The sequence below is a fragment of the Marmota monax genome, unplaced genomic scaffold (assembly GCF_021218885.2).
Source record: "Marmota monax isolate L192 unplaced genomic scaffold, Marmota_monax_Labrador192_F-V1.1 WCK01_AAM20220418_F8-fsc00064, whole genome shotgun sequence".
In the NCBI taxonomy this organism is placed as follows: Eukaryota; Metazoa; Chordata; class Mammalia; order Rodentia; family Sciuridae; genus Marmota; species Marmota monax.
In genome coordinates, this window is record NW_026694542.1 from 4,876,399 (window position 1) to 4,901,992 (window position 25,594).

Here is a 25,594-nt window from a genome sequence, read left to right on the forward strand (position 1 = left end):
GCCATGCGTGGGGATGGAGGCAGGGAGCTCTGGCCCTCTCTTGCCATGCATTTGGCGGGAGATTGAGTCCTGGAGACTGGAGGAAGCACGGGGATGAGTGTGGGATGGCGGTGGTCGCTCTGGCGCTGCATTGGGCTGGGGACTGCAGAGATGGCTGCTGGCCAATTGCCATCCAGGGTCAGGGCGGCCACAGGGTCACGCGGTGGTCCCAGAGAGGAGGCGGCTGCGGGCGGAGCGGGGTCTCCCGCGAGGATGGAACCTTGGGATGTGCGCCCAGGAGCTGTAGAAGTCAGGAGCGGGAACTATGGGAACCAGAACACTGTGGTCCTTGGTGATCAGTGAGCAGTTGGAGCAGGACAACAACGCTGCGGCAGCTGCGGACCAGAGCGATACTCGTGATACTCAGGATACTCACGGTTAACTTGACTTTTCCTTCTTGGTTTTTGGGTCTTCACAATCGTCTTTCCCATTGGGATCTTTTTGTAAGTGTTGTGACATTTCCTGAAATTTCATTCTGATGAGTACCTAGGTAAAGAAACTAACTGTTAGAGCTGTTCCCTTTTTACTTTTTCTTTACCCACTTCACCTCATCTAGGCCTTGGTTGATGACTACTTTGGGGAGAGGAGGGGGGCTTAAAGGTGCAGGGACACTTTCCTTGCTTTATTTCTGAGTGCCCCCTCGGTTACATCTCTATCCTACCTCTTCTCCGTCCTTCCCTTATTACTGTCCCTTCTGTTTCCATTTACTATTTTTCAACCATGACCTTAGCACACAACGTTAGGGTGTATATTGGAATTGATAAGCTGGGAGATCCCAACTGCTACAAGGAGAGTATGTCCCTGTGAGTATGTGGCCAGGATGCCCCAAGACCCTGTCAGTGATAAAAATCTGGTGTTCCAAAGGTCGCCCCCCTTCTGCGGAAACCAAGTGGACCAGGACTGTCCTTTTCTTTGAGTAAGACAGGTGCTGGTTTATTTCACTTTTTCACTACTGTCCCTGCCTTAGAGACCAAGGATAGGGTTCCACACTGAGTCATTTGGACCTTTGACATCCACTGAGTTCTTTGGATCTTTTGGGGGAAGGGAGGAGTGTTAGGTGTTTTGTGAATATTCCAAGACCATTTCTAAACAGCAGGCAGCTTTTTGTTCTATATCAGTTTTGTTCTTTTCCTCTTTGGATTCACTTCACCTCCTTATTGAGTTTGGGTGTCGGGGTCTCCCTCTTCATGAAAAAGAATTCAAAATTAGATGTGAAGGTGAGTATTTAGGATGAGTAAATAAATCACAGCACATTATACATGTATACATGTGTGTCTTTGAAATTTAGATCCTTCTCCCCCCCCCCACCCAGTGTGTTCTTTAAGCAGTTTGCCAGAAATGCCTACCTAGAAATGCTACCATATTGTAAGAACTGTGCAAGTGAGGAGCAGTGACACGTAAGCCTCATTAGGTTGACAATACCTATAGCTCTGGTCTCATGATTTTGATAAAACCTTTCAGACTGAATTGGAAGAAAGCCCAAAGGGCCCAGGTAGAAAAGTTTCACCCCCAGGATATTTAAGTTTGGCTGAGTTGAAGAATCACTATTCAGGGAATGTAGGGTAACACCAGCCCACTCCACCTCCCAAAAATAGAACAACCTCTCAATTATCATCGCCTTCACCTCCAATCTGTAAAAGTCCTTGACCTAGGAATGTGGACATTTACAACTGCTCTTGGTCCCAGGGGGTTAGTACTACCAGTGAACAAAGATGATTCTCAGAAGGGATTCTGGAAGGATTTTGATTCCTATCTATTATAATTTATTCAGCATTCACTCTGAAAATTTAGCAGGATCTCACTTTATGCTAGACAGAGTACCTGTAGAACCTTTCCATTTAATGAGTGGCAGAATACAATAACCAAAAACTAGAGCCAAAGGAATGATTATTTTCAATGGAGGGAATGAAGTGATATTTTTGTGTGAGCTTGAAAGTAAAGGGTAACTTTAATAAGCACAGAAGTGGGGGGGCTTCCTGCACAGAATTGCTGGTTATCTCTAATGTCTACCAGGATCTCACTGCTTTGACAGTGCAGCCATGTGCTCAGAGCCACTGAGGAATCTGAAAGAGAGCTGTGTAGGTGGCCAGAATGTGCAGGTGTCTCAAATCAAGCCAGAACCACTTGATTTGAGACAACAAGTCACAGACAATAGCGCTGCTTTGAAGCTTTGAAGAGTAGTTGGTTTGCTGTTTCTTTTTAATTTCCCATTCACTTTCATCATGGTGATGAGCCACACACATAAAGATAATTCATGTGTGTAAAGAATCCGGGGGATTGATAAATGTTGGGAGCACATTCTGGTATTTTCTGTGGAAAGTGGTATGTGTTTTATTAATTGTCTTTATTATTACGTGATAAGGAAATGAGCCACCTTGTTCATAGAGCAGATATTCAGCAATAATGCCTCCCTTGATAAGAGTTTTATTTTTCTTGAAGAAAGTTTCAGGATGTATTGCTGAGAAAGTTTTCAAATGTCACAGTCTTCCTTTTTATTTTATTTGTTGTGGTGTTACACATTGAACCAGGGCTTCAGGCATGCTAGGCAAGCAGTCTACCACTGAACTACAGTCTAACCCCATAGTCTTCCTTTGAAAGGAAGAGGTAGGAGCTAATTAACATGTTTATAGAAGTGTTATGGAAGGGTAAATTCAGTTTCAACTTCAGGGTGTATGCAGACAGAACCTTCCATAATTTTATTTATAATATATTTCTCTAATATTCATTGAGTACCACCATGATGTCACATTTGTGCTTAGCATGTTAGAATGAATGGCTGGCTTCTACAGGACATTCAGGGGACTCTAGGCTTGGTTGAGCCTTGCTGGAGAGAAATGCGAAGGAGAGTGATGGAGCTTATGGGGATGACCTTGAGATAGCCCAGAGCGGATCTGAAGGTAGACTAAAAAAACAAAAACAAGTTTTTATTATGGGAAATTTCAAACAGGCATCAAAGTAGGCCAACAGTATTTGAACTCTGTGTATACAACCTCAGTTTCAAAAATTATCAACACCTGAACAGTCTTTTATCTCTACTACCATTATAATTAATAATCCTTAAAAGCAATTATACACAATACATCAACATGGCTGTGTTCCTAAAACATCCTTTATTTATAAAAATAGGCAGCTGCCCTTCATAATCCTGAATTCAAAGACGGATAGTGTTAGGTTGTATGTTTAGGTCTGTGGTTCCTGTTCATTTTAGAGTTGACTGAAATAAGGTTGGAGGTTCATCCCTCACATTATTGATATCTGTTATTTCAGCACCATTTATTGAAAGACCACGGAATTACTTTGGCATCTCTGTCAGAAATCGGTTGACTGGGATCCAAGGTGGCAGAGTAGAGGAGATCCTGCTTCAAGCTGCTCTTTGCCTGAATCAGAGAAAGCTATCAGGTGGCTTCTCCTGCTCGGGCAGGGTCTTGCCTTGAGAGAACACAACATCTCAGCTCATGTGACAGGACACCATCCAGCAGATTTTCGCAGAATCCACCAGAGCTTCGAACACCAAGCAGAACTCAGAGCCTCTCTGTTCAGGTGAGACTCCAGGCTTCTGTCCAAAAGCCTACAGTTTGAGCACAGGCGCGACTCTCAAGTGGGGGAGCAGAGACACCAACTCAGCACCTCAGTGGAGTGGCAGAACTCCAGAGGACGCTCTGCTCCCACGCAGGTCCCCAGACCACATTCTAGGCACAGCATGAGGACATCCCAGCTCCCCCCACCTCACCAGACACCCTGACCGGGGAAAGGACTGACTCAACCTTTCTCACCATCTTTGGTGGGTGTGGTTACCAGCCGGATCTGTGACTGAACAGGTACCTGGGTTCCAAATCCCCTCCCCCAGCTGTAATAACTCAGTATAGAAACTATCAGCACAAAATCAGCTCTCAGTTGAGCAGGAGCGCAGTGCCACCAGGACGCCGCCCACCTGGTGCAATCCTAAGGTGGAGGGCGTGAGGTCCCCCAGCTGAGACCTGATAAGCAAGAGAGGGGAGGTGGCTAAAACTCAGGAACAACTCAGAGAGACCAAGATTAGGGAAGCCCAGATAAGAGAGGAAGAGCTTTAGTCTTCTCACACTGGTTACCTACACCACCCTGAGGGCAGAGACCCAAGCTTGGAATAGACAACTCCACCTACTGAAAAAGAAGAGAAGAAAAGGGAACTCTGAGAGTATTTTGTTGTTTGTTTGTTTTGTTTTTTGTTTTCTTCTCTTCCATTTTATCCTCTTTCTTTCTCCTCTACCCCTCCTCCTCTGGTCCTCACAACCCCAACATATGTGAAACCAAGAACTTTGCATGAAATAGAACTGAGTGACCAGAATAATTTAATAAAAAGGAATTGCATAAGCCACCCCTCTTTTTTATTTCTCTCTCTCTCTTTTTTTCTCTTTTTTGCTTCCTTTTTATTTATCTTCCTCCCTCTCTTTCTCTTTCAACCTCCTAATTTTTACTATTTTTACTTCTTGTAATTTTCTAAACACATATATGTGTTTGTTTTTATGCATTCTACTGTCCTCCCACATACTTGTCTCCCCTAAATTACCTCCTGTCTATTCCCCTGCTACTAACCCTCTTGATTAGAGTTCTCCTCCAAATTTCCTAAGTTTTATTAATCCATTGCCCTCACATCTTTCACCCTTAACATAATGTCAGATACCTGACCTCCAGTTCTCTGTCCACCACCAGAAGACAGTGTACAACTTCTATGAAACTGTTGATTATATTTTAAATTATAATTGAATCCAACAATACTAGAGATTGAGACTAACTATAAATGTCTTAATAGCAGTAACTTACACATAGGTGATGTATTGTTGATATTGGGAACTGTCAACATTGTCCTTCCCCACAAAAAAGGGATCTTGGAATATACAAGAGCACTACAAATCTATAGGGTAAAAACAATAACACACCAGTCCCACAGAGCAGGAAACAAATACCAGCAACATGAAAAGACAAGGGAAGAAAATACCACAAACAATTGAAGACAATGCATCATTAGAAGAATTATCGGACACAGCAGAAAAAATGACAGAGAAAGATTTCAGGATTTACATTATTCAGATGTTTTGGAATCTCAAAGAAGACATTAGACAACAAATACAGACAGTGAAAGATCACTTTGACAATGAGCTACATAAACAAATCCAAGAAGCAAAAGATGACCTCTACAGGGAGATTGAGGCTATATATATATATGTATGTATGTATATGTATATATATATATATATATATATATATATATATATATATATATATCAGAAATCCTTGAAAGAAATAATGAGCCAAATTAAAAACACAAATGAGAGCATCGCCAGCAGAGTATACAACTTAGAAGATAGGACATCAGACCACAAAGACAAAGTATATCATCTTGAAAAGAATGTAGACAGCACAGCAAAAATGATAAGGAACCACAAGCAGAAAACCCAAGAAATATGGCATAGCATAAAAAGACCAAATTTAAGAGTCATTGGGATAGAGGAAGGCACAGAGGTTCAAACCAAAGGAATGAGCAATCTATTCAATGAAATAATATCAGAAATACTTCCAGACATGAAGGATGAAATGGAAATCCAAATCCAAGAAGCCTACAAGACAACGAATGTGCAAAATCACAACAGACCCACACCAAGACACATTATAATGAAAATGCTCAATATACAGAAATAGGAGAGAATTTTAAAAGCCGCAGCAAACAGAATCAGATTATTTATAGGGGTAAACCAATTAGGATAACGGCAGATTTTTCAACACGTTCCCCGAAAGCTAGAAGATCCTGGAACAACATATTTCAAACCGGAAAGATAATGGGTTCCAACCAAGAATCTTGTATCCAGCCAAACTAAGCTTCAGATTTTAAGATGAAATAAAACTTTCCATGATAAACAAAAGTTAAAAGAATTTACAGCTAGAAAACCGACACTAAAACACATCCTTGGCAAAATATTTCATGAAGAGGAAATGAAAAACAATGATAACCGGCAGAAGGAGGTGGTACACTAAAAGAAAAACTAATCAAAGAGGAAACCAAGTCACGTTAAGTAACAAAAATAAACAAATATGACTGGAAATACAAACCGTATCTCAATAGTCACCCTAATGTTAATGGCTGAAACTCACCAATCAAAAGACATAGGCTAGCAGATTGGATTTTTAAAAAAGATCCAAGAATATAATGCCTACAGGATACTCATTTGATAGGAAAAGACATACACAGACTGAAGGTGAAAGGTTGGGAAAATCATACCTCTCACCTAGAGTGATGAAGCAAGCAGGGGTCTCCAAACTCATATCAAATAAAGTAGACTACAACCAAAGCTAATCAAAAGGTATAAAGTTGGACATTACATACTGTTCAAGGGAACCATACACCAACAAGACATAACAATCATAAATATATATGCCACAAACAATGGTGCAGCTATGTTCATCAAACTCTTCTCAAGTTCAAGAGTCAAATTGACCTCCCAGCACAATAAACTTGGGTGACTTTAACCAACCTCTATCACCACTAGACAGATCTTCCAAACAAAAGTTAAATAAAAAAAAACTATAGAGTTCAATAACACAATATCTTAGACTTAACACAGACACAACATATCAAAATCTCTGGGACACTGTGAAAGAAGTACTAAGAGGAAAATTCATTGCATGGAGTTCATTCCTTAAAAGAAGAAAAAGTCAACAAATAAATGACCTCACACTACACCTCAAAGCCCTTGAAAAAGAAGAACAAATCAGCAGCAAAAGCAGTAGAAGGCAACAAATAATTAAAATCAGAGCTCAAATCAATGAAATCAAAACAAAAGAAACAATTGAAAAAATTGACAAAACTAAAAGTTGGTTCTTTGAAAAAAAAAAATTGACACACCCTTAGCCATGCTAATGAAGAGAAGGAGAGACAGAACTCAAATTACTAGCATATGTGGTGAAAAAGGCAATAACACAACAGACCCTACAGAAATAAAGAAGATAATTAGACATTATTTTGAAACCTTATCCTCTAATAAAATAGAAGACAGTGAAGGCATTGATAAATTCCTTCAGTCATATGATCTGCCCAGATTGACTCAGGAAGATATATACAACTTAAACAGACCAATATCCAGTGAGGAAACAGAAGAAGCCAGCTGAGTTCTACAAGATCTTTAAAGAAGAACTAACACCAACACTCTTCAATGTATTTCAGGAAATAGAAACAAGAGAGAGTACTTCCAATCTCATTCTATGGGACCAATATCACCCTGATTCCAAAACCGGACAAAGACATTTCAAAGAAAGAAACCTTCAGACTAATATCTCTAATGAACATAGATGCAAAAATCTTCAGTAAAATTCTGGCAAATCCAATGCAAAAACATGTCCTAAAGATTGTGCACCATGATCAAGTGGGATTGATCCCAGGGATGTAAGGTTGTTTCATCAAACAGAAATCAATAAATGTAATTCATCATATCAATCGACTTACCGATAAGAATCATATGATCATCTTGATAGATACATGTCGCGACCCCTTGCCCGCAAGGAAGACGCAACTCAGGAATCTTCTTTCAGCAGTTTATTCAGGCCCTTGATATTTCTTCTTCTCTCTCTCTCGGATGCCCCTCCCAGCCTTAATAAAGCATCCCAAGCCCCAATGCAAAGCTGCCGCGTGGAGCTTTCTCACAGGGTGGTGTACAGGGTGGTGAAAAATCATGTGCCAACTCTCCCAGATAAGGAGTTGTTTGTCACAGACCACAGCGGAGCCAGCGACATCTTGTAATGGCGACCATAATCTGCAGAAACGGCAGAAGCGGCTCACCACAGATACATAAAAGCATTTGACAAAAGACAGCACCCCTTTATGTTCAAAACACTAGAAAAACTAGAGATAACTGGAACATATCTCAACATTATAAAGGCTATCTATGCTAAGCCTCAGGCCAATATCATTCCAAAGGGAGAACAATTGAAAGCATTTCCTCTAAAGTCTGCAACAAATCAGGGATGCCCTCTCTAACAATTTCTATTCAACATAGTTCTTGAAACACTGGCCAGATCAACTAGACAGATGAAAGAAATTACAGGAATAAATATAGGAAAAGAAGAACTTAATCTAGCACTAATTGTTGATGATATGATTCTATAATTGGAAGACCAAAAAACGACACCAGAAAACTTCAAGAAATAGTAAATTAATTCAACAAAGTAGCAGGATATAAAGTCAACACCCATAAATCAAAAGCATTTATGTATATCAGTCACAAATCCTCTTAGCAGGAAATGAGGAAAACTCCCCATTCAAAATATCCTGAAAAGAAATAAGATACTTGAGAATCAACAAAAGAGGTGAAATAACTATACAATGAAATCAACAGAACCCTAAAGAAAGAAATGAAAAGAAGACCTTAGAAGATGGAAAGATCTACCTTGCTTATGCATAGGCAGAATTAATATTATCAAAATGACCATATTACTAAAAGCATAATACAGGTTTAACACAATTCCCATCAAAATCCCAATGGCATTCCTCATTAAAATAGAAAAAAGCAATCATGAAATTCATCTGGAAAAATAAGGGATCCAGAATAGCTAAAGCAATTCTAAGAATGAAGAACAAAGCAGGTGGTATACCAGACCTTAAACTATACTACAGAGCAATAGTAACAAAAACAGCATGGTATTGGCACCAAAACAGGCTGGTAAAGCAATGGTATAGAATAGAGGACACAGTGACTAACCTACACAATTTCAATTACCTTATAGTAGACAAAGGAGTCAAAAGCATGCACTGGAGACAAGAGAGCATCTTTAACAAATGGTGCTAAGAAAACTGGAAATACATATGCAACAAAATAAAATCGAACCCCTATCTCTCACCATGCACAAAATTTAACTCAAAATAGATCAAGGACCTAGGAATTGAACCAGAAACTCTGCATGTAATAGATGAAGAAGAAGGCCCTAATCTTCATCATGTGGGATTAGGCCCTAACTTCCTTAATAAGACCCCTATAGCACAAGAATTAAAAACAAGAATCAATAAATGGGATGGATTCAAACTAAAAACTTTGTTCTCAGCAAAAGAAACAATCTGCGAGGTGAACAGAGAACCTACATCCTGGGAGAAAATTTTTACCTCTCACACATCAGATAGAGCACAAATCTCTAGTGTATATAAACAACTCAAGAACCTAAGCACCAAAAAAACAAATAATCAATAAATGGGCCAAGGACCTGACCTGACGCTTCTCAGAAGAGAATATAAAATCAATCAACAAATATATGAAAACATGCTCATCACCTCTAGCAAGCAGATAAATGCAAATCAAAACTACTCTAAGATATCATCTTACTCTAGTCAGAATGGCAGCTATTATGAAGACAAACAAAAACAAGTGTTGGCGAGGATGTGGGGAAAAAGGTACACTCATACATTGCTGGTAGGACTGCAAATTGGTGGAGCCAGTTGGGAAAGCAGTAAGGAGATTTCTTGGAAATCTGGGAATGGAACCACCATTTGATCCAGCTATTCCCCTTCTCTCACTTTACCCAAAGGACTTAAAAACAGCATACTACAGGGACACAGCCACATCAATATTTATAGCAGCACAATTCACAATAGCTAAACTGTGGAGCCAAACTAGATGTCCTTCAGTGGATGAATGGATAAAAAAATGTGGCATTTATACACAATGGAATACTACTCAGCATGATAAAAGAACAAAATCATGGATTTGCAGGGAAATGGATGGTGTTGGAGAAGATAATGCTAAATGAAGTCAGCCTTCCAGATTTTAGAGGGAATACCCTCAATTTTTCTCCATTCAGAATGATGCTAGCCTGAGGCTTAGCATAGATAGCTTTTACAATGTTGAGGTAAGTTCCTATTATCCCTAGTTTTTCTAATGTTTTGAAAATAAAGGGATGCTCTACTTTGTCGAATGATTTTTCTGCATCTATGGAGATGATCATATGGTTCTTATCTTTAAATCTATTGATGTGGTGAATAACATTTATTGATTTCCGTATATTGAACCATCCTTGCATCCCAGGGATGAATCCTACTTGATCATGTTGCACAATTTTTTTGATGTGTTTTTGTATCCGATTCACCAGAATTTTTTTTTTTTTGAGGATTTTTACATCTAGGTTCATTAGAGATATTGGTCTGTAGTTTTCTTTCTTTGAGGTGTATTTGTCTGGTTTCGGAATCAGGGTGATGTTGGTCTCATAGAATGAATTTGGAAGAGCTCCCTCTTTTTCTATTTCCTGAAATAACTTGAAAAGTATTGGTATTAATTCTTCTTTAAATTGAAGGCGTTCCCTCTAAAATCTGGAACAAGACAGGGATGCCCTCTATCACCACTTCTATTCAATATAGTTCTCAAAACACTGGCCAGAGCAATTAGACAGATGAAAGAAATTAAAGGCATAAAAATAGGAAAAGAAGAACTTAAATTATCACTATTTGCAGATGATATGATCCTATACCTAGAAGACCCAAAAGGGTCTACAAAGAAACTACAAGAGTTAATAAATGAATTCAGCAAAGTGGCAGGATATAAAATCAACACGCATAAATCAAAGGCATTCCTGTATATCAGCGACAAAACTTCTGAAATGGAAATGAGGAAAAACACCCCATTCACAATACCCTCAAAAAAAAAATACTTGGGAATCAACCTAACAAAAGAGGTGAAAGATTTATACAATGAAAACATAAGAACTCTAAAGAGAGAAATAGAAGAAGATCTTAGAAGATGGAAAAAATATACCCTGTTCATGGATACGCAGAACTAACATCATCAAAATGGCGATATTACCAAAAGTTCTCTATAGGTTTAATGCAATGCTAATCAAAATCCTAACGGCATTTCTTGTAGAAATAGATAAAGCAATCATGAAATTCATATAGAAAAATAAAAGACCCAGAATAGCATAAGCAACTCTAAGCAGGAAGTGTGAATCAGGCGGTATAGCGATACCAGATTTCAAACTATATTACAGAGCAATAGTAACAAAAACAGCATGGTACTGGTACCAAAACAGGCGGGTGGACCAATGGTACAGAATAGAGGACACAGAGACTAATCCACAAAGTTACAACTATCTTATATTTGAAAAAGGGGCTAAAAGAATGCAATGGAGGAAGGATAACATCTTCAACAAATGGTGCTGGGAAAACTGGAAATCCATATGCAACAAAATGAAACTGAATCCCCTCCTCTCGCCATGCACAAAAGTTAACTCAAAATGGATCAAGGAGCTTGATATCAAATCAGAGACTCTGCATCTGATAGAAGAAAAAGTTGGCTCCAATCTACATATTGTGGGGTCGGGCTCCAAATTCCTTAATAGGACACCCATAGCACAAGAGTTAATAACAAGAATCAACAAATGGGACTTACTTAAACTAAAAAGTTTTTTCTCAGCAAAAGAAACAATAAGAGAGGTAAATAGGGAGCCTACATCAAGGGAACAAATTTTCACTCCTCACACTTCAGATAGAGCCCTGATATCCGGAGTATACAAAGAACTCAAAAAATTAGACAATAAGAGAACAAATAACCCAATCAACAAATGGGCCAAGGACCTGAACAGACACTCCTCAGAGGAGGACATACAATCAATCAACAAGTACATGAAAAAATGCTCACCATCTCTAGCAGTCAGAGAAATGCAAATCAAAACCACCCTAAGATACCATCTCACTCCAGTAAGATTGGCAGCCATTATGAAGTCAAACAACAACAAGTGCTTGCGAGGATGTGGGGAAAAGGGTACTCTTGTACATTGCTGGTGGGACTGCAAATTGGTGCGGCCAATTTGGAAAGCAGTATGGAGATTCCAGGGAAAGCTGGGAATGGAACCACCATTTGAACCAGCTATTGCCCTGCTCAGACTATTCCCTGAAGACCTTAAAAGAGCGTACTACAGGGATACTGCCACATCGATGTTCATAGCAGCACAATTCACAATAGCTAGACTGTGGAACCAACCCAGATGCCCTTCAATAGATGAATGGATTAAAAAAATGTGGCATTTATACACCATGGAGTATTACACAGCACTAAAAAATGACAAAATCATGGAATTTGCAGGGAAATGGATGGCACTAGAGCAGATTATGCTAAGTGAAGCTAGCCAATCCCTAAAAAAATGCCAAATGTCTTCTTTGATATAATGAGAGCAACTAAGAACAGAGCAGGGAGGAAGAGCAGGAGGAAAAGATTAACATTAAACAGAGACATGAGGTGGGAGGGAAAGGGAGAGAAAAGGGAAATTGCATGGAAATGGAAGGAGACCCTCATTGTTATACAAAATTACATATAAGATGTTGTGAGGGGAATGGGAAAAAGAAAAACAAGGAGAGAAATGAATTACAGTAGATGGGGTTGAGAGAGAAGAAGATGGGAGGGGAGGGGAGGGGGGATAGTAGAGGATAGGAAATGCAGCAAAATACAACAGTTACTAATATGGCATTATGTAAAAATGTGGATGTGTAACTGATGTGATTCTGCAATCTGTATTTGGGGTAAAAATGGGAGTTCATAACCCATTTGAATCTAATGTATGAAATATGATATGTCAAGAGCTTTGTAATGTTTTGAACAACCAATAAAAAATTAAAAAAATAAATGAAGTCAGCCAATTCCAAAAAAAACAATGACAAATGTTTTCTGTCATATAAGGGTGGTGACTCTTAGTTGGGTTAGGAGGAACAGCATGGCAGGATGAGATTAATTCTAGGGAGGGATGGGAGGGAAAGGGAGGGGGAAGGGGATTAGCAAGGATGGTGGAATGTGATGGAAATCATTATACAAAGTCCATATATGAAGACTTGAAATGAGTGTCAACATACCTTATGTACAAACAGAGATATGAAAAATTGTGGTTTATATGTGTATTAAGAATTGTAATGCAAAAAAATAGAACATATACAATGGCATAAACTGATGTGAACATACTTTATATCCAGAGATACAAAAAATTGTGCTCTGTATGTGTAATAAGAATTGAAATGCATTACAGTGTTGTCATGTATTCAAAAAAAATGAATTTTTTAAAAAAGAAATATCTTCACTAAATACAAGAGAGTCTACTTTGAATTCTATTTTATTCTGTTGATTTGCATGTCTCTTCCTAGGCCAAAAGCACACTGGCTTGAATCCTGTAGCTCTACAGTGAATTGTAAAGTCAAGCCATCTAGATTCTCTAAAATTTCTTTGGTTCTCCTATATCTTTAACATTTTCATATAAACTTTAGAATCAACTTGTTAATTTCTGCATAAAAACATGCAGGATTCTTCCAAAATCCTATATACTCAGCAATAAAAGAGAATAAATTTATGGCATTTTCAGATAAATGGATGGTGTTGGAGAAGATAATGCTCAGTGAAGCTAGGCAAGCCCAAAGAAACAAATGCCAAATGTTCTCTCTGATATAAGGAGGCTGATTCATAGTGGGGTAGGGAGGGGGAATAAGGGAGGACTCTGGAGCAGAGGGGTGGGAGGGGAAGGGAGAGAACATGGGGTTAGAAATGATGGTGGAATGAGAAGGTCATCATTATGCCAAATACATGTATGAAGACACGAATTGGTATGAATATACTTTGTATATGACCAGAGATGTGAACTATTGTGCTCTATATGTGTAATATGAATTGTAATGCATTCCACTGTCATAAATAAAAAAAGAAAAAAATGTGTTTTATAAGAGATCAATAAATGAGATGATTTTTGATGTTAGAAATTCAAAATAATAGCTTTTTGTAATATATAAGTAATCTCAAAGTCTAAAAATTATTCCAAGTACAATATCATGTGGTATATGTTTTTGTCATTTTACCCTTCCTACATACTAACATTTCTGTTGTAAGGACTCAGCTCCCTTGGAACATTTCAGCAATCATTAATGGCAAAAGCAGCTGCCACCCATAAGTTCAGAAAATGGAGATTTCCAGCAAGATGTAGATACTGTGAACGCATTGTCATATTTGGAGGTTTTAAATGCGAAGAGGTAAGATCTTTTTGGAATCACAATTTTTTCTTTTGCTATATACTTTTTTGTTATGATTTTACTTATTTAGAGATGTGTGTGTCCACACACAAACACACATTTAAATATATATAAATTTGTTGTTTGTACTCCTGGGAACTAAATTCAGGGTCTTGCACATGCCATATTTTTAGAGAGAGAGAGGAGAGAGAGAGAGAGAGAGAGAGAGAGAGAGAGAGAGAGAGAGAGAGAGAGAGAGAGAGATTTTTAATATTTATTTTTCAGTTTTCGGTGGACACAATATCTTTTTTTAAATTTTATTTTTATGTAGTGCTGAGGATCGAACCCAGCGCCCCGCGCACACCAAGCGAGCGCATTACAGCTTGAGCCACATGCCCAGCCCATCTACCCTTTCTTAAAATTGTGTTTTGAAATGGGTTCTTGCTAGATTGGTCTGGCCTTCAAATTGTGAAATTCCTGTTTCAACCCCTCAAGTAGCTGGAATTATGGGCATATGCCATCACACCTGGCTTGCCAGTACATGTTTAATAAAGTCCCACAGTTTATTTCTATAGTTTTCTTGTTAAATGTAATTCACAAACCACAAATAATACTTTTTAACTTATTTTTGTCGTTATTAGTCGGCCTGTATTTTGCTTAGTTGTGAATAATTTTAAGGTGAGTCAATCAGTTTTCAAATATCATTTTCTTATAGTGTCTTCTTGTCTGCCATAAAAAATGCATGGCAAACTTAACCATCGTTTGCGGACATCGGAAACTTCGGGGGAAAATACACTTATTTGGAGCAGAATTGTCCTGTGTTGCCAAAAAGGAGCCAGATGGCATTCCTTTCATAATCAAAATGTGTACTTTAGAAATTGAAAAGACTGCCTTGTGTTTACAAGTATGTTGTTTACTCTTAAAACTCTAAAAACAAAATGCCTTTGTGATTTGTTTTAATGAAAAAGAGATTTTAAGAAAATCAGTACTCTCCATTTGTAATAACTAAATTTATTCACATTTATTTGGAAAATGTTAATTTATTTGACTTCAACTTGTATTTTTTAAATACTAATAAAAACTGAAGTAGATACATCAACTCTGTCTAGATGTCTGCATTTAGCCCTTTGTACTAAAGTAAAATATTGCATTCTGTTTTTCTTTTCTCTTCAAGGGAATTTATCGAGTCAGTGGCAACAAGGCAAAAATCGCAATACTGTGTCAAGCTCTGGAAAACGGAAGGCATTTAGTAGATCTGTCCGAATTTTCTTCACACGATATCTGTGAAGTGTTAAAATTTTACCTTCGACAGGTTAAAGTTTTATTCTAAACCGACCATTAAATGCAAAGAGCAAAAATATTTTATATTTCATATTTTTCATTGGTATAGACTATGTCATAAACCCCCTCATTATTCTAAGATTTTATAATGATGTACTTTGATGTGGATATATTTCCATCCAGTATTCTGGCCACTCCACGAGCTCCGTCAGTTGTGAGCACTTTAGTTCTTGGAACTTTTCTTGATTTTTATTGCCATTCTCCCACCCACCATCTGTCTTTGTAATTTGCACTTGAAGCTCTTGTTTGGAGATGTGTGTGTGTGCACATACACAAACACACATATAAATATTTATAAATTTGTTATTTGTACTCATGGGGATTAAAAATTCAGGGTCTTGCACTTGCTTGGCAAGCATACTTGTTCTCCAGTTCCCTTACCTTTTCTTTATTGTTCTTTTTTTCTTCAAAAACTTTCTAAGACAGTTCCTTGTCTTTTTTTTCTTGAATAAGTAAATTACTCCATTTGTGAGATCATGTTTTTATATTCACGAAGTCTGATTTTCTATTCTTTTGATAACATTTTTAAATGATTGTATGATGCTCTTTTATTGTGGATATTCATAGATTTTTCTCATTAAGGGTTCTTTTCTCTATTTGGCCTCTAACCTCTGTAGAAATACAATGTGACCCTCATATATAACATTAAATTTTCTATAGCAACATAAAAATTAAAAATAAAGTGAAGCAAATTTTAATATATCATTTAACATTTTGAATATCTAGTTTTTCAAATTATGAGGTATTTTGTTTATTTATTTATTTGTATTGCAGCTCTTCTTCTTTGAAATCTGGTATCTATTTTTCATTTAGAGCACATCTCAGTTTAGATCAGTTGCATTTCCAGTGCTCTTTTACCATATCTGACTAGTTGCCAGCATATTGACAGCATCATTTTACACCTTCAATTTGTTCTTTTTCTACCCATTTTGATTTTTGTCTTTCATGGTGTCTAGTTACACGAGTTTGGACTTGAAATCACTTTGGAAGCACTTGAACACACATCAAGGCTTTTTAAGAACTTTGAACTTTACTATAAAGTGGTCTAGGTGGACTGTTTGGTATATGCCTAACTACATGTCTCTAGTTCCCTGTTCTGGCACTGGTGTGATCCTCCTGGGAAGGCATTTTTTTTAATTGTAGATGGACACAATACTTTAAATTTATTTATTTATTTTTATGTGGTGCTGAGGATCAAACCTAGTGCCTCACACATGCCAGACGAGTGCACTACCACTGAGTCACAACCCCAGTCCCCCAGGAAAGGGTTTTCTCCTTGCCTAGAGATACAGTACCAATACTGTGGAAGCCAGGGTTACTAAGACTGTAGGATCCTTCAGTGTGCATATAGCCAACATATCCCCATTGGAAGACAGTTACCTCTCTGTTCCTTATGTTTGGCATTGCCTTGATTCAGAGAGCCTCTGTATCCCATTGCCCAGAGAAAAATTTTCCAGAGTTTTAGAAAGGAGATTGCCCTAGTACATGGAGTGGAGACAGGATTCTATAGAGAGCTAAGCTTTCTCAGCTGGCCCACCTGCAACCTAAGCCAAGATCTGAGGACCTGGTAGTGATTGTCCATGTCCCTTTAGGATTCTGAAAATCATGTTGAGTGACAAAGGGTCAGTTCTCTTGGAAATGCTGCATCAGGACTTATTCATCTGCTCTTCTACTTGTGAATTGTTGCTTTTTGTTTTCTCTATTTTCCTAGTCCTTATGAGCCTACTGTATTTTAGTGGAATTGCAGGAGGGAAAGAAATTAAGTATAAATTGCTGGATCTATAATGTTAGCCCAGGAAAGCATTGATAACCCTTTAATCACATTCTACAGACCCCTCAACTGAGAAATGGAGGTTGATACCTTTGAATGACTGGAAGTCTCATAATGTGTCATCCTTAACCTTGTTTAGTCAGTCAGGGAGAGGAGATGAATTGGGTACAATACAATAAACTTGCATTCTGTTGAGGAATTTTGTATATCTAAGACTTTCATTTGGGAAAGTGTGTTAGAGTCTGTAAACAAGTCAGGATGGCGCCTGGCATTTTGCCAGAGAAATGTTAGAGTCTGTAAACAAGTCTGGTGTGCTCAATTCTTGCAATAGTGTTAGAGAGTAGCCTTTATCTGACTCATTGACCTAAAGCTCCAAGAGGTGATGTGACTTGCTTCAGATCCCAGAGTGGTGAAGATAGAAACTGATCACAGGGCAACACCTTAACTTCCCACAGATATTATAGGACATCAGGTAGCTAACAGTTCACTGAATTTTCTATTGTAGATCAGTAGAAACATTGAAATTCATTATGGCAGTGGATATTTGTTGTAAGAACTACTTCTTTTGATCTATTCATGGCAAATCAGCCTGTTTTAAAGTTTCATGAGATGATGACAGTATGTTTTTGTAGGTCATATTATCTTGTGCTGATCTTCATTCTTTCCCAAGTAAAATCTGTGCCCTTTTGCACTTTGATATTTTTACCCCTTACTCATAAAATCCATGGGTTTCTGATTCATTTTATAGATTTTGTTCACTATTCTATGTTTGTTCCAGTAAAACAGCTGAAGATTATGCTATTTGGGGGGCAGATGTGAATATAATGTGTTTAGGATAGAGATGAAGAGTTTTAAAATCCAATTATGAAGCTTAAAGCTTAAACTTTATTTAAAGTTTAGAATTTCACTCATTATCTATTAATTTGTTATTAACATAAATATAATTTATAGTCAAGATTTTGATTTGCTTTCTAAGTCACTTCTCTACCAAACATATATATTTTATTTTATGGGCAGGGATGAAGCTCAGTACTAGAGTGCTTGCATAGCATGCTTGAGGTCCTAGGTTCAGTCTCCAGTACTGAAAAATATATCAATAAATACAGATTGACTTTAGATTTTGTTAATCTAAAGGGACATGCTAAATTAATTGAGTAACTCTCACTTATAGTTGACTTTAACAAAGAAAACAGGCAGAAGATTTTTTCAAAATATTTATTTTTTGGTTGTAGCGGGATGCAATACCTTTATTTTATTTATTAATTTTTATGTGGTGCTGAGGATCAAACCCAGGTCCCCACATGTGCTAGGCAAACAGTCTACCTCTGAGCCACAACCTCAGCCCAAAGGTATTTTTAATATAATTTTGTTTCTTTAGCTACCAGAACCATTGGTTTTATTCAAATGGTACCAGGAATATATGGAGCTTGCAAATGTCATCCAACATATTAACCAACTACAGGACACCAAAAGGGACAAACCTGAAGACAACACATCTCCAAATATGTGTACGGGAATCAACCAAATTCTTCTCAAAACCAAGGACCTTCTAAGACAATTGCCACAGTCCAATTATAACACTCTACATTACCTTATCATCCATCTTAAGAGGTAAGAATTTTTATACTATCTTAGCCATTTTTAATTGAACAGGGCAATAGTATTCAGTACATTTATATTGTTGTGTTATGATTTTCAAAATGATTTTTAGGATGTTCTTATTATGTGTTGGGAGAGGGAGACACTGAATACATGTTCATGCAGCAAACATGGTTCCCTCAGATGCTTCCTGTGTGCCAGGCTCTGGCTGGGGAAACTAGGATGGAAATATAGGGTTTCTGCTATTTGTGGGCTTATCCTCTTGGGGTACAGATCTGTATATAACCACAGTTCACCATCATCCTTTTTCTAGTAGCTGTGCACAGCTTGTAGGCATGCAGAGGAAGTTTTGGGGGTAGGAATAGAGCAGAAGAGGCAAAATGCCTTGTGTCTGATTTTAAGAACTGAGTGGTGATTTGGTAGTGAATGTGCAGAAGAGCATATGAGGCAGAGAGAAACAGACATGGAGACACAAGGAAGCATTTTGCATTTAGAAAATTTGATTTCATTAGGCTACAATATAGCAAGCAGTAGCAGGAACTGTGCTACCCTTCCTAGAGACTTGATAAAAAATCTTACCTACCTGGCAGATTAGTTGACCATGTTGTTTCTATACCCACTAAAGAACTTGGAATCAGAATTTCACATATTCAGATTTGCCTGCTAGACCTTTCTGACAGCAATTAAGATCTCCTTTTTAAAATTTTTTTTAATCTATTTTTTGTGGCTGGAATTGTGGCTCAGCAGTAGAGCATGTGCAAGGCCCTGGGTTCGAACCTCAGCCCCACATACAAATAAATAAATAAAATAAAAATTTTTTAAAAAAATATTAGTTCAAATCAGTTATACATGACAGCAGAATGCCTTTCAGTCCATTGTACACAAATGGAGCACAAATTTTCATTTCTCTGTACATGATGTAGAGTCATACCATATGTGCCGTCATACATGTACTTAGGGTAATGATGTTTGTCTCATTCCACCACCTTTCCTTCCCCATACCCCTCCTCTTCCTTCCCTCTCCTGAGCCCAAACAATGTTCCTCTATCCTCAGAGACCCAATTATGTATCAACATTTATTTATCAGAGAGAATTTTGGCCTTTGATTTTGGGGGATTGGCTTACTTCATGATATTCACCATCTCCATCCATTTACCTATAAATGCCATTATTTTATTCTCTTGTAATGCTGAGTAATAGTCCATTGTGTATATATACCACAGTTTTTTTAACTATTCATGTCTTGAAGTGCTTCAAATTATTCCATGAAATAGGAAAGCAGGAAACCCTTCCAAACTCATTCTGTGAAGCTAGTATCACCCTGATACCCAAACCAGCCAGAGACACATCAAGGAAAGAAAATTTCAGATCCATATCTACCCGAGGAACATAGATGCAAAAATTCTCAATAAAATTCTGGCAAATCACATACAAAAACATATGAAAAAAGAAAAAAACAATGCACCATAATCAAGTTGTGTATTCCAGGGATGCAAGGTTGGTTCGACACATAGAAATCAATAAATGTAATTCATCACATCAATAAACTTAAATAGAATAAACCTATGATTATATCAATTGATGCAGAGAAAGCATTTGACAAAATACAGTATCTTTTCATGTTCAAAATATTAGAAAAACTAGGGGTAGTAGGAATATACCTCAACATAGTAAAAGCTCTCTATGCTAAGTCTAAGGCTAACATCATTCTAAATGAAGAAAAATTGGAAGCATTCCATCTAAAAATTGTTCAACATAATCCTTGCCACTCTAGCCAGAGCAATTAGATGAAAGAAATTCAAGGGAATACAAATAGGAAAAGAAGAACTTAAATTTCCATTCTTTGCCAACGACATAATTTTTATACTTGGAGGATCCAAAAAACTCCACCAGAATACTTCTAGAATAATAAATGAATTTTGCAAAGTAGCAGGATATAAAATTAATACTCATAAATCAAATGCATTTCTATACATCAGTGATGAATCCTCTGAAAGACAAATAGCAAACCTACCCCATTCACTATATATGTGTGTATATATATATATATATATATATATATATATATATATATATATATATATATATATATATATATCACAGTATTTTTACCCATAGATGAATCTAGTATCATCCTGATAGCTAAACCAGGCAGAGACAGATTTCTTTGGATAGTCATAGAAATAACAAGCTGAGAGTGTTTGAAGTAAAACCAGAACATTGATAGTGGCAATAGAACAGAGAGATGTTCAGGAGAGAGAATCATCTAGGCTAGAAAACTAGCTGTGGGCAGCTGGGAGTGTGGCTAGTGATAGAACACTTGCCTAGCACATGTGAGACACTGGGTTTGATATTCAGCACTGCATAAAAATAAATAAATAAAATAAAAGTATTGTATCCATCTCTAGGTAAAAATTATTTTTTAAAAAAAGAACACTAACTGGGCAGTGAGAGAGAAATTGACAGTGCTGTTTCAGTTTCCAGTATAAGAAATGGGGAGTATATCCCACATACAACGATGGAGCAATTTTTAGAGGTGTTTTTCTTCCTTATGCTACTGAGTTCAGTAGTTCCTTCTACTTACATGCATTTTATCCTAATATAGTACTCTGAAACTCAGTTTGGTGTGTGGTAAGTATCATAATGAAACAAAGGATTCTTTCCCTAGACCCACCAAACTTGACCCTTGACAAACGTTTTGTAGTCTTCTATAGCCCGAGTTTTCTCCAACCTTCTCAAGTCATAGTAAACTACCATTAAGGACATCTATTAGGCAAATCTCATGCACTTTATGTGTTCTTCTTTTCAGGGTTGTAGACCATTCTGAAGAAAACCTGATGAACTCAAAAAACTTGGGGGTGGTATTTGGACCCTGTCTGATGAGGCCCAGGCCTACAACCACTCCTGGTACCATCTCCTCCTCTCTTGTTGCGTATGCCAATCAGGCCCTGTTAGTAGAGTTCCTCATTACCAATGCACAGATGATCTTCGATGGGTCCCTAGAAGCACAAAATGTTTCATCTAGTACTGACGTTGTTGCACCTCGGGTGGTTAAAAGCCCTCCTTCCAAACCCGTAATATCAACAGAACATTCCACAAAGTCACAATATTTTTCTACAAAGCAAGTGAGTTTTGACCATTACAGAATTGGATTAAATTTGTGATGTTTATGTTAACAAGTTAATAGTCTTTGAACTGTTTGTTTTGAGATGTGTTTTGCTTTTAGTTTAAAACTTTTCTTGTATCAATAGGATATTCACACTGCAGATATTGAAATTAAAAATTATGAATTGGCTACATCATTTGAGGAATCAGAATGCAAGCAAAATGCATTGGAAAAAAGGGATGCATGTCTCATTGGTGAGTGGTCATGTAACATATATCTTTGCATATTTCAAACCTTGCCAAGAAGTCGTGATTAAAAACCAAGGTGAGGGCTGGCCTTGTAGCTCAGTGGTAAAACGCTTGCCTTGGCATGTGTGAAGCCGTGAGTTGGATCCTCAGTACCATATAAAACAAATAAATAAAGATAAAAATATTGTGTCCATCTACAATACTCATCCTTTAAAAAAAAAACAAGGTGTATTAAGTTGAGGTAAGTTCAAACTTCAAGGTTTTATTAGTTAACTTTTCTAGCCATTGAGAAAGTTTAATGAATGTCATTTAAATGAATATCATGCTTTGTTTCTTTCTTGTAAAAAGATATCTTGAAATTCATAAATTATTTTTGTTCTCTTTCTGAGATTTGTTTTCACCTTTACTTCTTTGTCATCAATTAAAGTCAAAACAGAAAAAAGCTGGACTCCTGAAACTCAAAAAAAAAAAAAAAATAGACTACTAAAGATTTTAGATGTCCCTTTACCTGTGGCCTAACTTTAGCACATTAAGCACACATGTCTTCCATTTTCCTGGCTCCAGTCTTTTTGTTCACTGTTTTTTGATCGCTTTATTTCAGTAAATGGTTTCTGGTAAGGGGGTTGAAAACCTTTCATTCGTTACTACTTTAGTAGAGCTAAATCCGAATTTTTCAATATATAGCCATAAATGTTAAATTTGATATATAAAATTAATGAAATATCAATGAGTGTAGCCTGAGAAAGTCTGAAAACAAAGACAGTCCATTACCTCTCTGCAAAGAAAAGCACTGGACTCACTGATTCCATTTATCTGATTTGATCTTATTAGCACTTCTGTGCTATGAACCTTGGCCTCATTTAAGCCATAACTAACAGTCTGAGGAAGGTAAATAATGCCAAGGGTCATGTCCCTAAATTATTGTTGATTCAGGATTTGAACCTCATCCTGTCTCTTTCCTAAATGTAAACTTGTTTCGCTGTCCAATGAAATTGGATTCCCAGGTAGGTATAGTAATAACAATAAATAATTTTAAAATATTTGAAATTTTCATTACATACCAGGTAATTCTGAGCCTTTTCTTTAGAAGATCATTAACACCACATGCCAACATATCTCCACATAGGAGTTTGTCTTGACACAAGAAGGCAGGTAGGGCTAGTGCACTAGGCTTGCCCAGGGCAGAACTGGAGCAGGAGCTGAGACAGCACCCAGGCAGCTAGAAGTGGTGCTAGAAGTTCTGCAGGACTGTAAATATGTTCTGGTGGTTGCCATCCAACCACAATGGCTCAGCTCCCTTCTATCAATGTGGTGAAGGTTCTAGGACAGCAAATCACATGAGCACTGCCTGGGAACCAGGGAAGAGAGGCCAGTAGCCTCAGGTGAAGAAGGAGGTCAGATGAGATGATGACTTGCGATCATCATCAAGTGATGCTGCTGTGCACCTGTCTGCAAACCACTGCCCAAGGATATGGGAGAAGCACCAGGTGGCAGGGATGAGGACTGTGGGCTATGAACAGGGCTGTTGGAAAGCCATCAGACCAGTGGCAAGGCACACAGTTGTCTCATGTTTCTCAGCAGGGAGACGAGGATCATGGCCAGATGGCCGCACCTTTCTAGCAACAGGAGCTTCTGGGGTACATGCAGCAAAGACAGAGTGGGAGATGCTAGGGTTCTAGGTGAGAAAACAGGGACCTTGGGACCAGACTAGAGGAGAAAGAGTAGGAGGTAAATCTGGAGTCTCCAGGACCAGTAGCACAATGGCAATTTTGACAGCTTTTCAACCTTCCTTTGTCCAGAGGATGTTGCCATGTATTAGTGGATCAGCTGGGAGAGCATCCAAGTCCTCTTTGGTGTGTTGCCCTCAGTATGGACAGAATGTAGCTGGAAAGCAGATTAAGTGACAGGCAAAGTACTTGGGATTCCGGACATGGCGATTGTTGGTATACAGAATAATGTTACTGTTCTAGAGTTACCATTGTCTGCCTGTTGAAATCAGGAAAGTCTTAACACAGAAAATATTCATTCATGGGTAGTATATTAAAACAAGTTACTACAGGAAGTGTTTTTTTTTTAATTTTATGTTCTTTGTGACTATTTGTTCTATTAAGATAAATTTTAAAAAGTAATGCTTTAATTAAAAATGTGCCTTTAATATTGTATGGATTTTTAATTCCTCTGCATAGATGACTGAGAAAATAATGTTGGAAAAAATATGTAAGACTCTGTTGTTTGAGAGAATGCCCATTCATAAATAACCACACTTCCTTATTAACCAAGCTTCATGAAGTTAAAAAAAAAATCTCTTCTTTTTCAGATCACAGAGAACTTGAATCATCATCACAAAAGATGGACAATATGTGTAAAACCACGAAACCACTTAGTCTGAAATCTGATGTGACAACAAATGATATACAAAGGCCTATGCCAAGCCCCAAGATCAGATGTTTCTGTTTGCCTGTAGATAGGTTCCATCTTGCAAGCTCTCCTAATGAGAAAAACAGCAGAAATGTGGGAAATGTCAATTCAGACAAGTTTTGCCAGAATCTTACCTTTGAAGGACTTAATAGAAAAGATACCTCTACTACTGTTGGCTCCCAAATTAATGGTTTTGATCAGCAGATTCCACAAAAAACTCAGGAACAACAATGTGAACCAAAGAACTTAACTGGCATGAGTGCAGTGATTGTGCCAAGTGTACTCCAGGAAAAAGTGACAATGAGCATCAAGGTTAGTGGTGACCATTCCAACGGTGCCACACAGCCCAACACACCAGCCAGTTCAGCAAGAGAGGCACCAGTGAGACTGTCCTCTCATTCTCACCGTCTTGCTCCTGCAAGAGCACCCAGAATACTGCAGCCCCATCTCGGGACAACTTTTTACAAACCACCTACCCCGACCAGCAAAGTCAGGGGGACTGAGGAGAGACCAGCTTCACCTTCAGCAGCAGTGCCTCCTAGCACAGCTCTTACTCCCCTGAGTCATGTGGAGAAATCTGTTCCAGAGGCAGACAGCACATCAGCTTATGCTTTGAAACCAGCTGCTGAGCCTAAAGAGAACTGTGAGGAGCTGGGCCTGCCTGACATGAATCCAATGTGCCAGGGACTCAGGCTAAAACAAATGGAAGAGTTACAAGACTTTGAATGTGGAATGCCACAGTTTGTGTAGGTTGTCAAAATTCAGTTCTTCTTTTTCTTGTTTCGTTTTTATGTATTGTGTTTATTTTATGAAAGAATGTTGTAACAGAACCCCTTTTGTATAGGATTGCCAAAGTATATATTTTGCCTTTTGGCCTTGTATTGTGTTTGCTAGTCATATAGAATGATAGTGTTTTAGTCATATAGAATGATAGTGCTCACTGGTATTGTCTTTAAATTCTGTGTTTTTGAAGTTATGCATAAAATAAGTATTATAATTTTAAATTTAAAATAATTTTCTCTATAAAGTGATTCATGTAAATGCATCTTTAATGTATAATATTGTTCTCAACAAATAGGGGCAGT

At 37.7% G+C, this 25,594-nt stretch overlaps 1 protein-coding gene across 1 annotated transcript; it reads left to right on the plus strand.

The window, feature by feature from the left end:
• Positions 1-759: 759 nt before the first annotated feature.
• LOC124076427 (rho GTPase-activating protein 29-like) lies at positions 760-25,259 on the plus strand. The gene is made up of 9 exons (XM_046420335.1): positions 760-832; positions 13,908-14,047; positions 14,742-14,930; positions 15,201-15,338; positions 18,517-18,749; positions 21,547-21,862; positions 21,989-22,097; positions 23,893-23,917; positions 24,416-25,259. The coding sequence occupies exons 1-9, from the start codon at positions 760-762 to the stop codon at positions 25,257-25,259; spliced, it is 2,067 nt and encodes a 688-aa protein (XP_046276291.1).
• Positions 25,260-25,594: the final 335 nt, after the last annotated feature.

What these genes read in the sequence shown, in the direction of transcription:
- LOC124076427 (XM_046420335.1), top strand. Translation starts at nt 760, where the DNA reads ATGACCTTAGCACACAACGTTAGGGTGTATATTGGAATTGATAAGCTG. An exon ending in TAAAATTTTACCTTCGACAG is followed by an intron (nt 15,339 to 18,516) that starts GTTAAAGTTTTA and finishes TTGTTTCTTTAG; the next exon opens with CTACCAGAACCATTGGTTTT. An exon ending in TGCCATGTATTAGTGGATCA is followed by an intron (nt 23,918 to 24,415) that starts GCTGGGAGAGCA and finishes TTCAGATCACAG; the next exon opens with AGAACTTGAATCATCATCAC.